General features: G+C 31.5%; 1 protein-coding gene across 1 annotated transcript; it reads right to left on the bottom strand.

Annotated features, from left to right (window-relative positions):
• Positions 1 to 5,599: 5,599 nt before the first annotated feature.
• On the bottom strand, positions 5,600 to 14,896 carry LOC123671328 ((Lyso)-N-acylphosphatidylethanolamine lipase-like). The gene is made up of 6 exons (XM_045605086.1): positions 14,704 to 14,896; positions 12,546 to 12,749; positions 12,010 to 12,324; positions 11,839 to 11,956; positions 8,200 to 8,386; positions 5,600 to 5,829 (listed from the first exon to the last, which is right to left on the bottom strand). The coding sequence occupies exons 1-6, from the start codon at positions 14,849 to 14,851 to the stop codon at positions 5,713 to 5,715; spliced, it is 1,089 nt and encodes a 362-aa protein (XP_045461042.1). The 5' UTR covers positions 14,852 to 14,896; the 3' UTR covers positions 5,600 to 5,712.
• Between the last annotated feature and the right edge of the window lie 440 nt (positions 14,897 to 15,336).

Raw genomic sequence — 15,336 nt, 5'->3', positions numbered from 1 at the left:
TCAAAAAATGAAATTTATTCCAATCCTATAAGAGATGAAGTGGAACTAAAAGACCGCATTCGTATTTCTGCAGTCAAAATAGCGGAAAGAAATTTGGATACTTTAAAAGATCGTTTCTCAATCGATTCAGGGCAAGTATTCGCGAATGCATGGTTATTTTGAACATTTTCTCTAATAATAATTGGTTATTATCTTTCTCACCGCATTGTTCATTGGTCTGATTCTTATGAATTGACTTAACAATAGACTTGTTGATATTGAGGCTCCTGTGCGCATATCATTGAATAATTTTACTTTATAAGTAATTTAACGAATAACTAAAATTTTTTAATGAAATTGTTCAATAAGTTACAGCAGAATGTGCAAAATGGAAGGTTTTTTGGTGAAAGCGATGAAATTAGATTCTCACAGAAATGTTCCATTTTCGATGAACATTTGTATATCTTTTTTTCTGAATAGGGTCATCACTAGTATTTTACCTTTTCGAAATCCTCACAGAATAGGCTCTTTTCAACGTAATATGCAGAAAATTTCCAGTGCTTTTTTTTTAACACCACCTCAGATCGAATTAGGTACAAAAAACACTTACTCCAAAATGTGAATTTCAAACATTTTCTTCATAATCCCTGTATAATAGTTTTTGCTATTTTTCAGTGCATAAATTGAAGGAATCATACAACAATATCGATGGAAAAAACTGATTCGAAAAGTATTTAATTGAACCTATGGCATGAGAGAAAACATTTAAAGTGAAAAAATTTAACATTTTCATAAAACATATAATATCTCAAAAACTTTGAGTCTTTTATAAAAACGATATTTTTATATCATGTAAAGCACATTCTGATCTACTTTCCGTTTTCGTTTGACGTGGTATTTTTGGGACAAGCTGTACATATATTTCATTTTTAACTACTTGACTTGAAAATGAAGCTTCTGACAAATTTCATACTTGAACTTGACTTGACTTGAATTGAGATATTAATTCTTTGATTTAATATCAAGCTATTTTTGATGTTACTTGAGCTTGAACAGCTCGAGTCAGACGGCAGATATTTCTGCAAGCTTGTACGCGCTTAGACTTCAAAGGATAAATAGGTAACTTCGATCTCTCAAGTTTTTTCATAAAATCTCCTGAAAATCGATCAAATGAAATGGCTTGGCGTTATGAAATAGATAAATTCCTGACCTAACCATATGGTGACAGTTCAGAATATACTTTATAATTTTGGAAAAGGCACGAGAACGTTTTTTAAACATGACTAAAATGGCCGAAGATTTATATCAACTCCAGCATCTCTAGCTTCAGACAATTTTCCAAAGCTGCTCTGACTTTCACAAGAATCCCGCAATACATTAGGCGAAAAATTCATAAGAATCCTCATGTTTCTAGATCTTGGATGGAAAATTATGTAATCGAATAGTTCTTGGAGGATTCTCAATTTTAAGAAACTCCGTATATATTTTTCTATATTTTATATTTAATTATGTTTTGTAGTGATTTCATTTGTGCTTTCATTTTGGAAGAGTTGATATTTTTCGTGATATACACATAGTATAAAGAATTCTTCATACTATGGTATACAATAAGTTTAATGAATGAAAGTGTTTTTTGCAAGGTTCCTTCTTATTTCATCATTTTTTTTATTGGTGTGCACACTACGCAATAAAGCTGATAAATTCGAAAGCTTTATTGAATTAAAAATTATTTAATTGCTTCCTGAATTAATTTATAAAAGAAGATTCTAATAAAACAATTTTTTTTAAATATTCAGCCATACCTACTCAAGAATCAAGATATATATTGGAGAATACAACGAAGTACTTTATATGTATATCTAATTAATTCGTAAATATTATTCTATATTTAGTTATTATTTCTCTGAATTAAATCTAAAAATTGAAAAATGCGAACCGAATTAATATAAAAAACAAAAAAATTTTTTTTTCTAGTGAAAATTCTGGTCACGCCCGGAACTTATTGAGTAATGTGAATATCCATGATAATTTCAACTTGATAAAAAAAAAATCAATATTACTTACCATCAAATATCTGAATAAATACTTGAGAATAAGAGAAATGAAAATGATCTATCATTCACTAGCGTATAAAGGTGTCTCATAAATATTTTTTGAAGAATTTACAATAAAGACCGCTACTACTCTGAACTACTGTTCAAAAAAGGCCTTATCCTCGAATTGAAGAAATTATATTTTTCAGATTACTGTATAATATAAAAATAAAACAAAATTTGACAAGTAACAAGAAGGTATACCTACTATTATATATAGCATAACATAACATGTTTGTTCATGTTTATATTGCTGTATTTCATTTTTACCATAAATAAACATCATCATTATTATTATTATTATATACTAGATATACTATGAAAGTTTTATTCAAGGCATAAAAAGGAGCACGATTAAGGTTTAAGGTGGGTTCTCTTTTCAAACTTCTTGGACTCAATACTCAAACCACAATGGATATCGTATGGACACTTCCCAGTAACTAATTAAAAAAGTGCATCAACGTTGATTGATTTCGCGCTGATTATTTTGTCAGTGGCTATTTGTGTGTATATCTAACCTCAGGGTGCATGGATGTAACTGAATTAATAATCTAATCTCATTATTTTTTTCGTGGTTTTAGTAATAAAAACTGGAATTATACAATTATTATCCAGTAAGAAATTTATAGAAATATTTTCAGAACGTGGATTGACACTAAATCAAGGCCGCCGCCAGCCATTTTGGCGCCCCAGCAAAATAAAATTTCGACGCCCTTCTTTGCCTTATTTATCTGAATTTTCTTTGAGGGAGCCTCTGTTATTCCTCTTAGGCATCATTCCAATGTCATATGAAATCGTCTTTTTCAACTTAAAATCACCTTTATTTCAAATTTAAGGAGTTTTTGTCGATTTCATCAAAAAACACCCTGAATTGTTTAAAAGTACGATGTTATATCGGGTGTCCCAAGGTGAGTGGCCTATTAGATTATTATGGAAACTATTGATGGTGAAGATTCCAAATTTTCTGGATAGATATTTGGCCATGTAAGGTACATTTTTGAAATAATTTCTCATTTCCAGTGTTGCCGGATGTACGACAATTTGGCAACAACTTTGTTATTTTAAAGGGGACATCCGGTATTTCTATTTTTTTATGATACTCCATAAAATATTAAATCTATTCACTCTTACTTTTCCATCTCTATCTTTAACGGTTTTTGAGTTATTAATTATTTTTCGAAATTTTAGATCAAATTGGCGTATTACAAAAATGACTCTAGTTCGCTCAATATTTGAGATTTAAGTCAGAAATTTTGCAAGTCGCTAGATATTGATCTGATCTGTGTCACTGCTTTTGAATTATGGTTGTCAATAATACAGGACGGACCAAAAAAATTCATCATTTACCAAGTTACAAAATTTTAAAAAAGTCTAATTTTTCAAATTGGACACCTAGTATATTTTTCAACTTTTGGAATCAGTAGAACACACTCTACAATTTTTCTATTCATGTCCCTATACCTATCTCAACTGGGTTCCGAACATATGCGTTTATTAGATTTCACATTGATTCAATAAGCGTTAATTTCTTTTGTATTGTTATTTTCTCTATGTCGTTCATAGATCGATATATCAATGAATCAGTTCAATCCATAAATGTCAAAATAAACAATTATTGCCTAACAGGTGTTTTGTTCCGAGGTTTTTCTATAAATAATGGCTCAAGAAAGATACACACATATAACGCATATAACTCGGACTCCAGTTGAGATAGGTATAGGGACGTGAATAGAAAAATTGTAGAGTGTGTTGTACTGATTCCGAAAATTGAAAAATATACTAGGTGTCTAATTTGAAAAAATAGACTTTTTTACAATTTTGTAACTTGGCAAATGATGATTTTTTTTGGTCCGTCCTGTATTATTGACAACCATAATTCAAAAGCAGTAACACAGATCAGATCAATATCTAGCGACTTGCAAAATTTCTGACTTAAATCTCAAATATTGAGCGAACTAGAGTCATTTTTGTAATACGCCAATTTGATCTAAAATTTAGGAAAATAATTAATAACTCAAAAACCGTTAAAGATAGGGATGGAAAAGTAAGAGTGAATAGATTTAATATTTTATGGAGTATCATAAAAAAATAGAAATACCGGATGTCCCATTTAAAATAACAAAGTTGTTGCCAAATTGTCGTACATCCGGCAACACTGGAAATGTGAAATTATTTCAAAAATGTACCTTACATGGCCAAATATCTATCCACAAAATTTGAAATCTTCACCATCAATAGTTTCCATAATAATCTAATAGGCCACTCACCTTGGGACACCCGATATATGTTTATAGTAAAGAGACAACGTAGTTCTTAAAGTTGCATTTTAGGGTCTATTTGTATTTTCATAACTATAGTTGAGAGCGCCTATTTGATTTTCAAAAAATGGGCTCTTGGAAATTTAATATGTTACTATTAAGAAAACATTTTAATGTATTGTTTTATCAACTGACTTTGCGCCCCTATAATTTGGTGCCCCGGCAAAATGTCCGGTTTGTCGGTCCTGGCGGCGGCCCTGCACTTAGTTACCAAAATAATTGATTATTCATTTCAAATTTTTTAGTTTTCTTGGAACATATCTAAGTGCTAAATAAGGCGGTCCATTTTTTCATGTCAAAATAAGGAGCAGACTTTATAAGGGGTACGGCGTTTTGAAGACATGATCAGTTATTCATGGCCGAAATCATATTTAAACATTAGTCATGAAATTTTGTATCTAATAAAGCTTGTTCCACTGATATATTAAAAATATAATATGGAATCATTACTAATGAATGCAAATTCATCTTTTCCTCTCCAGAAGTAGTTTGTTATTCGCGAACACTTAATAAGGTCCAGACCATGATTGAAGAACCTAATAGGGTCCAAAGGCTAAGACTAAAGAAAAAGACCGATTATTATCGTTTTGTGATGAGTTTTACTGAAATAAATAATAATCAGCACAAAACTACATTTTGTTGCATTTAAAAATAGAAAATATACTAGATATATCATATGTACCTATATACATACATTTCCTAAAACTTAACGAGGGCCACGATACTGATTAATATGAATTCTTTATTCTAAAGCCACGAATTTATTAGTAATTTATAGCCATTGCTTCTTCAAGATATGGTTTCTAAAATACAATGCCTTAAACCTTGTAGTTCGATTATGGACCATCGAGACTACTCAGAGACCTAGATCCTAAGGATTATTGACAAGATTTCAGAATTTTTTCCCTAAGTTACTGGCAATTGGTGCCTAGTTTCTGTACTATACTTTCTTCTCGAATAGAAACAGTTTATTTGTCTTACAACTTGACACTATTCCTAAAATTTATTTCGAAAACCCGGGCATTATCAGATGCAATTACCTTATGACCTGAAAAGTCAATCTAAACGGAGAAGTCATTTCTTTTTTCAAGGAGACATTAAAAATTTGGACTAAAGTACCTACCTATGTCTGGACAACATTCTAAAGAGCTATGAAATGCGATAGATTTTGGTATCTAATTGCTTTCATATTAAGCCGAAAACACAAAGTTTTATATTTCCATGTCTTTTATTGAATAGTTTATTTCATAACTTCGCTTTCCAATAATGAAGATATACAAACAAATTAGTCAATTAATCTCAAAATTAGTATGTTAATTGTGTCATTGGGGCTTCAGTGAACTATCTTTCTGGTCAGCATACTGGCAAGCTTTCAAAACATATTCATTGAATTGATCAGCGTTTTCTGAATAAATGTGATGACCTGAATTCTCCACTTCCTGCAAAAATTATGGATTAGTAATCGTTTTCTCAAGCAGAAGAAGAAAATATTTTAAACTTTACAGATATACATTGAACATTATTCAATCTAGACTAAAGCTTTATACAACTAAACCACTCATTCTAGGATCTACACTAAATATTATTTTATAATATTTTCTGTATAAAACCGATAATGGATTTTATATTATAGGTATAATATTCGCCAAAGTTCATTATTGAAAATAAAAAATAAAATAATAGCACAGAACTCCTCCCTTATATGTAATAATAATTAATTCAATAGGAATTCAGAATCAATTCGTAGATCTAATTTGATGTTATTGTTATTTATTTCCACACGTATTTATTTAGACGGCTTCATAAATCTGGATGACTGTCTCCCGTAGAGCTTGTAATATTCTCGTTCTTTCGATAGCGCAATATATGATTTTTTTGTGGTACGGTGAATACATTTAAAAAAATATAGAAATGAACTGACTTGCTATCAGGATCAGGAGCTTTTGAGCGCTCATACATTTATGAGCTTATTGTAGACCACATAATATAAAAACGAGAGAATTGAATAATGGATAATTATTATTTGATGACAGTTTTTAATTTTAAAACTCCGAAAAAGCTTTCTACGAGGATGATCTGTCACTACCGTCATTATGCAACATAAAATAATATAAATGAAAGAATAGTAATTTACGTAACAAGTCCGGAAAATAGGGTTTTTTTGGACGAATGGACAAAATTCCAGGACGAGCGTAAGCGAGTCCTGGAAGTCTGTGAGTCCAAAAAAACCATTTTCGGGCGTGTTGCGTACAATATTTTTTCGGCAACCATGTAAAGTAACACTATCGCTGCTGCTTTCCATATTTTATTGCGATTGCGATCAAAAAACATGCAAATTTTTTACAACTAATTTCATATGAACTGTCAGCCGTTATCTCGGTTGCTATGGATTCTATGATTCTTTTCCGGCCTAGTCCGGGAAGTACGTACTTTCCAGACTAGGCCGGGAAATGCTACTTTCTCAGAGAAAAAGCGTCCGGGAAGTGAGTACTTCCCGGACGGTTGCCGAAAAAAATATTTTTTTTTGGAAAAGTCGGTGAAACGGTTCTTCATCGTGTACTTTTTTTGATGTCATTTATTTATAAATTTGTATTTCCGAATTTAATGTTTCCTTTATTAAAGGAGGGAAATCTTCGAAATATTGAGAAGATCGAACATCAACATTTGAAAATCACAGACTTCGTATAGCAGTGTGTTCTAGAACTGAGCGCTACAAAAGAAATTATTCAATTATTAGTCACTTCATATAATTTCAACGATATACCATTTACTAGAATTGTATGCATACATGTATTGTTTACGAATTTATAATCTAAAGACTGATACAGAGATCTTTTTTTGTTACCGTTGTTACCATCTGCATAACTATAACCTGATCGCTTCCTGGAAGATAATAGATGCTAGAATTGCAATTTGTAGATAGTAAAATTGATAATTTTTTGAAACACGTGCTTGTATGGCAAATACTTAATTTACGCCAGGTCCGTACTTAAGCCGATTCGTTACTCTGCCCTCTTCTAAGTTGTTCGCTCACCGAACCAATTCTCTGAGGTAACGAACATGCATTTGTCCATTTTTCATGTGTAGATGTTATTTCAGATAATCCTACATTTTATTTCTCTACAATAATTCTTTACTTTTTTATGACAAATTAACTTCGAGGGATTCAATGTGTCATTGATTCTTTTCATACCATTGAGGACTTTATTGTATGGTTCATATATATAGTACAACTTATTCTTAGATTTTCTAAGACCATTATCATAAAAGTTAACAGGCTAGTGTTACAAACTGAAGTTTTAAGGCGCCCACTTTCGAGGCTCCTTTTTCGAGCATTCGGAGCCGACTTCCAGTCGATTTACAGTCGGCCATCGCTGGACTCGGGAGCCTGACGTTGAATCAAAGACTGAACATGACTGCTACCCTGGAAACCGGCTGCGAATGCTCGAAAAAGGAACCTAGTGGATGGCCGGTTTTAATAAATGAAATCAATAGTTAAGTTAAGGGACGTTGTGAATGATTTTATATTTGCTACACAATTTTTTTTAAGGACATTAACATGTTTTCTGTTACTGTTACTATGTTGGTCAGAAATACCTCTTACATATTATGAATGGAAACTCTCAATGACTTACTGAGTAGTAGAAAATAATGAAGTATTTCATGGTTTCTTTCTGTTTCTCATTTTTTATTCATTTTCTAAATTGGCCTGCCAACTTTCGTATTTCATACGGATGGTGGTCATATAAATAGCACTGCTAGTCTCGAATTGATTGAATTGAATAAATATAAATATTTTGTATACTTACGTGAACTTCTACAAAGGAGTCTGGCCTCATTTCTTTTACTCTAGGACCTATTTCGCTATCCAGCCAAGTATGTGAACCATATAAAAAGGTGATGGAAATTTTTTTGTCCAGTTTGTGTATTCTTTTGATCAATGGACATTTTGCCCATCCAACTCCGAGGACCATACTGAAGAATGCCTTTTCGCCACTAAAACAAAATGATTCACTTGAGAAATCAGTTTCAGAAAATGTCTAGTAGCATCGAATTAAGTTATACAGGGTGGCTGATATGAAATGGTCCAGCCGAATACCTACTACTTCAAATGTGTTTTTCCCCAAAACGCTGTAACTGGTCAATTTTCATTTAGAATGTTTCGCTTGGCGTTTATTTCAGTGTGAAAACTGTAGTTTCTGAACGAATTTTAATTAATAAAATCAAATTGTCAACATATGCATACATTTTTTAATAGTTATGAGATTGGTCGATGAACTACGATGAACCATCGCCTTTGAATTTAGAAGAGGAATCGAATCATAGTATTCGTACTGCGTGGATACCGGAATCAAAGGCTTCTTCTATGGCTGCACGAGTACGAACAACACTTAACCAGTTATATACAGCTGTATACAGTTAGCACCTCTCAGTGTAAATAACTCACAGTTTTTTTAGAGTTGTTAGATAGTTGTATAAAGTATCTAACAAAACAAAATAATAAACTCTCTTTATTATTTTTATTAAAACATGAAATGACCCTTTTTGAATGCATACGTAATAGGGGACGGGTACACGATGCAGAGTTTTGTAGGTTTTTTGGTATTTCAAAATAGTGTCATCCTTTTTCCTTCTATTTCATAGTTTCTTTTTTTTTTTTTGAAGTCCATTGAAGATTAGGTTATGCAGGGAGTCCCAACAAACCCCCCAGATATCCGAAACGAAGAATTTTCGAAGATTTAAAGAAATAGATCAACTTCTGTTTTGAGGAGGACGAATTTCCGTCACAAGTTTTTTCCGAAAAAACACACCATGAAGGTAGCATTAGGATCCCCCAAGATTTTTTGAATAGGGAAGAGATGTCGAGTGGTGATTTAGTTTGAAAGTCGTTTATGTTCTGTACACAACCCAGTTAGAATTTTCAAAGTTGATTCATTATTCACGAAGTAATGAACTTGAATTATTTTTGGATTCTTCAAAAGTCTTAGATTCTTGAGTTTGGGTGGTTCACCTTTCTGTTCAGCATCACTTTCTGAAATGATTTGGCCTGAATTATCTGAATTCTGAGTTGATATTTTGTAGGAAATAATAACTATATAGTCTCATATCTTTATTTTACGATGTTTTCACGGTGATTTCATAATCGTAATTCGACCGTGTTGATTACTGTTGTATACGACGATACGATAATACAGCGAAATGAAAATTCTAGCTACTAATTAACCTTCAGCATGAAAAAGAAATAAAAAAACGTTCTCCTTAAGTCTCGTAACAACAGAGAGATCATAAAAATCCGCCCTCACATTCGGCAACACGGCTTGCTATGTCGAATATTTTTATTCTCAGCTCCTCTTAATTTTCAGGCTTCTCATGTGAATTTTTTGAGCAAAGTAATCTCACCCAAAAAAGTCAAGTGGAGTTCAGCCCGGTGACCTTGACGTCCAGGGTAGGTGCAATAGGTAATAGTGCGAAACAACCGTCCAGAAAAAGTTCAGAAATTCAATAATTTCCAAAATTAATTAAATTTTCAATTTGAAAATTGTCGTTTGAACTCATTCACATCGATTATTTCGAAAAACAATAACAGTTGCCCGCAACTACACCCATCAAGAATATCTTTCTTACTCTAAAATGTTAGAAATTGCAATGATTCTACCAGATAACGTGATACAGGTAGGTACGTACCAAAAAGTTATGTCCTTTTGAATGACAGACAAGACACCTAGGTAATGCCATCCTCAAGAAAGAGATAAACTAACATCAAATTTTATTTTATAATGGATTGATAGTCCTCTAGAATATTCGAGTAATTTTGATATACAGGGTGGCCATTTGAAAACGAAACAGACGAGATTAGAGACGAAATAAAGTTTTTCGATAGAAATGCTCGGACAGGTCGATTTCTGTTTCGAGGAGGACAACTTAAGATGTAGGTTACGGACGCATAGCGCTTCAACCCTTGCTGCTACAACCCCCACCCCCAATTTTTGAATAGGGAAGATGGGGTGAGTGATACCTCAATTTAAAGGTATTTTTATACTGATTTCAGCACAGTAATTGTTTTTTCATTTTATGCATTAGTTCTCGAAATATTCTTAACTAAGTATTTGAAAATGAAGTGGTGTTTTCATGGCACTTGTAGTGTTTTGTGAAAATCGACATTTTGAGCTTCAAAACAACCATGACTGTGGCTTCCTTCCTAACTAACTAACGCATGAATATTTCGAGAACTAATGCATAAAATGAAAAAACAATTACTGTGCTGAAATCAGTATAAAAATACCTTTAAATTGAGGTATCACTCACCCCATCTTCCCTATTCAAAAATTGGGGGTGGGAGTTGTAGCAGCAAGGGTTGAAGCGCTATGCGTCCGTAACCTACATCTTAAGTTGTCCCCCTCGAAACAGAAATCGACCTGTCCGAGCATTTCTATCGAAAAACTTTATTTCGTCTGTAATCTCGTCTGTTTCGTTTTCAAATGGCCACCCTGTATATCAAAATTACTCGAGTATCACAATTATTTTATATTTATTTTCAGAAAGAAAATTCAATTTTGACACTTTATCTCAGAAACGAATATCTCGCTCACATATTTTTAAAGGCATTTTTCTTATTATTTTGACCTCAGCCACATGCCACTCCTACACCTTGCTTTATGAGTTAGTTACTCGTTTTCATACATGTAATTACACAAATAGAGCTATGTAAGAAAGAGAAGTTCCACTGACTTAAGCGTAGCTGGAAAGATTAGTCTGAAAGGTTGTAAAAAAATTGTTAGAACCTGAGCTAACTATGATCGGAATAATGAGGAAGAATATACTGGATATAGCAAAGTAGCTAGTAAAAACAGAAGGAAAAAGTTTGAACTCCTTGATTTTTGTTCAAAATTAACAAAGCACTCTGGTTCCAAAAAGAAGTAAGACTGTTATTCTACTGACAACATACATGAGCTGTTGTACATGAATGGAGAAAAAACTAGTCAGACATCATAATGTTTCACAACGCAACCAAATGATAAACTCAAATCCAAATTTTTCTTGGAGATATAAGGCCGTTTTACCTGAAACCCCATATTCACATTCTTATCCATACCGTTTCAATCTAAAATCGATCATAAATTTTGAAAATGGTATCTACGAAAGTTTTTCTTCCACGAACAGCAATTTAGATACTTCAAATTGGATCTAATGATTTACCAAAAAATAATAAATTAAATTATGCAATTGCATACACCGTGATCATATTTGAAGAGTAGAAATATGAATAAATCAATGTTACTATCGAGTTCGAAAGATTTATCGGTAGAATAGCAAGTAAAATATATTTACATGCATAGGTTCTCCCGGTAGATATTTGCGTGTACGCATTATTTCAAGATCATAAGACGTTTCCATTAACATATTCATCTTATAAATAGTTCGAGAAAAAAGTAACCCAAGATGCTTACGTGGGCTCCTTTGCAGCATTGCAGTAATAGAAATACGTCGGTAATATTGAGGGATCATTCAATCTATCCCCTATCTTGCCAAATATATCACGTCTAGTTTTTTGTAGGAAATATGGACCTAAAATAATGAACTCTTTACCAAATTTCCAATATAATGAGAAAAATGTTTACCCCAACTATGTCCCATCGATCGTACGAAGCCAACAGGATTGAATTTATAAAATATGAGTGTGAGAATTCTCAGAATGAGTGGTGGGTCCTCATATTTATCCGTATAGCCCCATTGGTCTGCCAGAATTAAGTGCTGAATTCTTTCTGGATAGTCCATGGAATAAAGACCTGATAAATATGCTCCCATACTGTGTCCCAATAGTATCATTTTTTCTATTTTCATTTGTTTTCTCCATGCTTCGATGGCCTCAATCATTTGCTTCTCAGCCTCCAAGTTGTCAGTGCTAAAATGAGGTCTGGAAGAACGACCAAATCCTAAAAACATTGAATTTGGTAAATAATTAGTTCATTTTAATAAAAATTCAATGATTATATTTCCACTTTTTTTTTAAAGACTGAAAAACGACAGTTTTTTGGAGCCTTAAATTTTCGAATCGATCAAAGTTCTTCACAACTATACATATACACTATAGACTGATATGCTTTGTTCCAATACATAGTCGTCAAAAACCAGAAAAAAATACACTATGACTCACCGAGGAGATCGATGGCATATAGGGGTCTGTCTCGAGAGAGAGCCTCGAAATTCAAACACCAGAACCCAACGGATGCAACAAAACCATGCAGCAATACAATAGGAGTTTTTGGAGATTCTGTATTTACTGATATTGTCCAAATTTTTTCATCTGTTCCAAAACTAGTTTCTATTGGTACGAATTCACTCTTATAGGATGGAATGACTGAAAATGATATCTAAGAATAAGAAACAAATCAATATAATAGTAATTGATTCATTCATTGTTCCAAAAGACATTAACTTTCAATACAAAATTATATCAATCTCACAGTTCTCATAAGAATATCTAGGGTACGGTTATTAACTAGAGAGCTAAAATGTTCAATATCTTTACTATTCAACATAGTCAGTGATTCAACAAATTTTGTTTATTGCTCATATATCTTGAAAAATAATCGTTCATATTTCAAGCTGGACATTATGTTCCAAATATTATGATACCTAGTGTTATAGATAATACTTATATCGAAATACAAAAATCCAATAATTTAATAAAATTTCGAATGGAAATACAACATAAAATCAAATGAAATTTATCTCAGTTTGTTTCATAAGTTTTAGTTGAAGAAAAATTTAGAGATAAAAATGTAGACAAATTTATTTGAATAGTTTTTAGGGAATTATGATTACCAAACAGGTGAGATTGAAAAAATATAAAATAAATTAAAAAATGATAAGTGTCAAGATGAAAATATTGAGATAATCGAGTGCAATTAGTTTTTGATATTAAAACTTATTTCTGATAGAAAATATTATTAACTAAATAATATTCAAATATATTGAAAGTTGATTGAAACAAACATGTAATAATTAAATGGTATATAGAAAAGAATTAATAAAATTGCAGCGAAAAATTTTGATAAAAAAAATTTAATTTGAAAATAAATATATTATTTTGGATCTATTTTTAGAAAACTAAATTTTTACAGAAATACCACCTCGTATATTTCACTTCTTTATTACAATTATTTCTCACTTTCTTATTATAATTGTCACCATTTCATCATTTTTCACTTTATTATTATTCAAGAATTCACAAAGAAACGTTATAAAAATGGTAATCTCTAAGTACATTTACGCTTAGAAATATCTGAAATCTAAAGATTGATCACGTCTTTCTCAAAAATAATTTAAAAAATTGAATAATTCTTTTTTTCAAGAATTTGAAAAGGTATGATTCGTCATCAAAATTGTAATTCTGTATAAAAATGTCATTCTCGAAAAACATTCGAAAAATTGAATATTTTTTTGAGATTTGAAAAAGGTGTAATCTGCATGAAAACGTCATTCCCAAAAACAATTCAAAATATTTCAAAAATTATTTTCGGTGAAAATTTGAAGAAGGTGTAATTCTATATAAAAACTGTAATTCTGCATGAGCGTCATTGTCAAAAATAATTCAAAGAAATGATATAGACTCATTTAAGTAGGACAGACGCTCAAAAATGGTTAAAATATGGGTGCAATCTATAAAAAGTCTCACCATTTCAACGATTCCTTACTTTTATCATATAGGTATCCTTGACTTTATGGTTATCAAAACATATTGATGAATGATAAGAGAACTAAATTTTTGTAATTATTTGATTCAAATTATGTTGAAAAAATTTAAAAGCTACTTATTACATCTGAATAATTTCCACAATTATTCCTTATTCTCTTTGGGTTTCCCCTGTTAGGATTTCTTTTTAAACATAAATAAATATGACTCATCCAAGGGACTATTAACACAACTGATATAAAATAGTTGAAGAAGGAATTCAAATTATATGTTCCGTTTTTAAGAGAGACTTATTATTTTGATTTATATGATTTATTTATTGATATGGAGTTCAAAATAGATACGTCCACACGATATAGAAATTTTCATTATTCATGCGAAAAAAAGTCTTTTGGTTTATTATTTTCCACAGGTGTCAACTTCAAGCAGATCAATGCAGATAATGTATTCTATTCATTTCTGAAAATAAATATAATATACGAATATTTCGTAAGCAATATGGAACAAAAAACTCATTAAGTTTTATTGAAAGTTTAAGATTATTCAAAAATTCATTCAAATAATGAATGCATTATTTGAAGTGGGTACTATTAAATAGAATCGTGAAGGTCATTACCAGATAATATCTTTTTTTCCTCTTCAACTAGTCTATAATCAAATATCGCCTGCTTCTCGTCCATGGTGTTGAAAATAAATATTGCACAAATAGAGACTGAGAAGAAAACAAAAATTAAACTGGAACTATTTGAGAGGATATCGCACATTCCACCTATCACTTGGACACTAGGATCAATCCGATTGGATAACCCTAAATAGTAAATGCTATCATACAATGATCTGCACCAGTGTCGGAGAGGTTTCTGGTCAAACACATGTCGTTAAAAATGCATAACGAACACTCCATACAATTCTGCGTTGAATTTTTTCTTACCGAAAATTTCATTGCAAATATTGAAATGAAATAAATTGAGCCAAGTTGGTAGTCATCATGTACTCCAATCAATGTTTATTAACTGATTATTGAACTTGCGGATGTTTGTTTCTTCGAGCATTTGATTGTGGTTTATGATTTTTTCAGATGTGTATACTAACGTTTCAATTGAAATGGCGAGGTGTTAGATTGGTAAAAGTTCTTTGAAAGCGGGGAGTGGTGGTGATTTTTTAAACTAATAGTAGTGTAATTGAGTAGTTCCTAAAAATATTTATATTTTGATATTACCAATGTCCCCAACCAGGAAATCATTATGAA

Source organism: Harmonia axyridis, chromosome 1 (assembly GCF_914767665.1).
Source record: "Harmonia axyridis chromosome 1, icHarAxyr1.1, whole genome shotgun sequence".
Taxonomy (NCBI): Eukaryota; Metazoa; Arthropoda; class Insecta; order Coleoptera; family Coccinellidae; genus Harmonia; species Harmonia axyridis.
This window is presented reverse-complemented; position numbering and strand designations above follow the sequence as displayed.

Bases quoted from the DNA above. Each gene is read 5' to 3' on its own strand.
- LOC123671328 (XM_045605086.1), bottom strand. From the start codon at position 14,851: ATGTGCGATATCCTCTCAAATAGTTCCAGTTTAATTTTTGTTTTCTTC. The intron at 12,750-14,703 runs GTAATGACCTTC...TATCATTTTCAG, and splicing joins GGAAAAAAAGATATTATCTG to TCATTCCATCCTATAAGAGT. The intron at 5,830-8,199 runs GTAAGTATACAA...TAATTTTTGCAG, and splicing joins ACTCCTTTGTAGAAGTTCAC to GAAGTGGAGAATTCAGGTCA.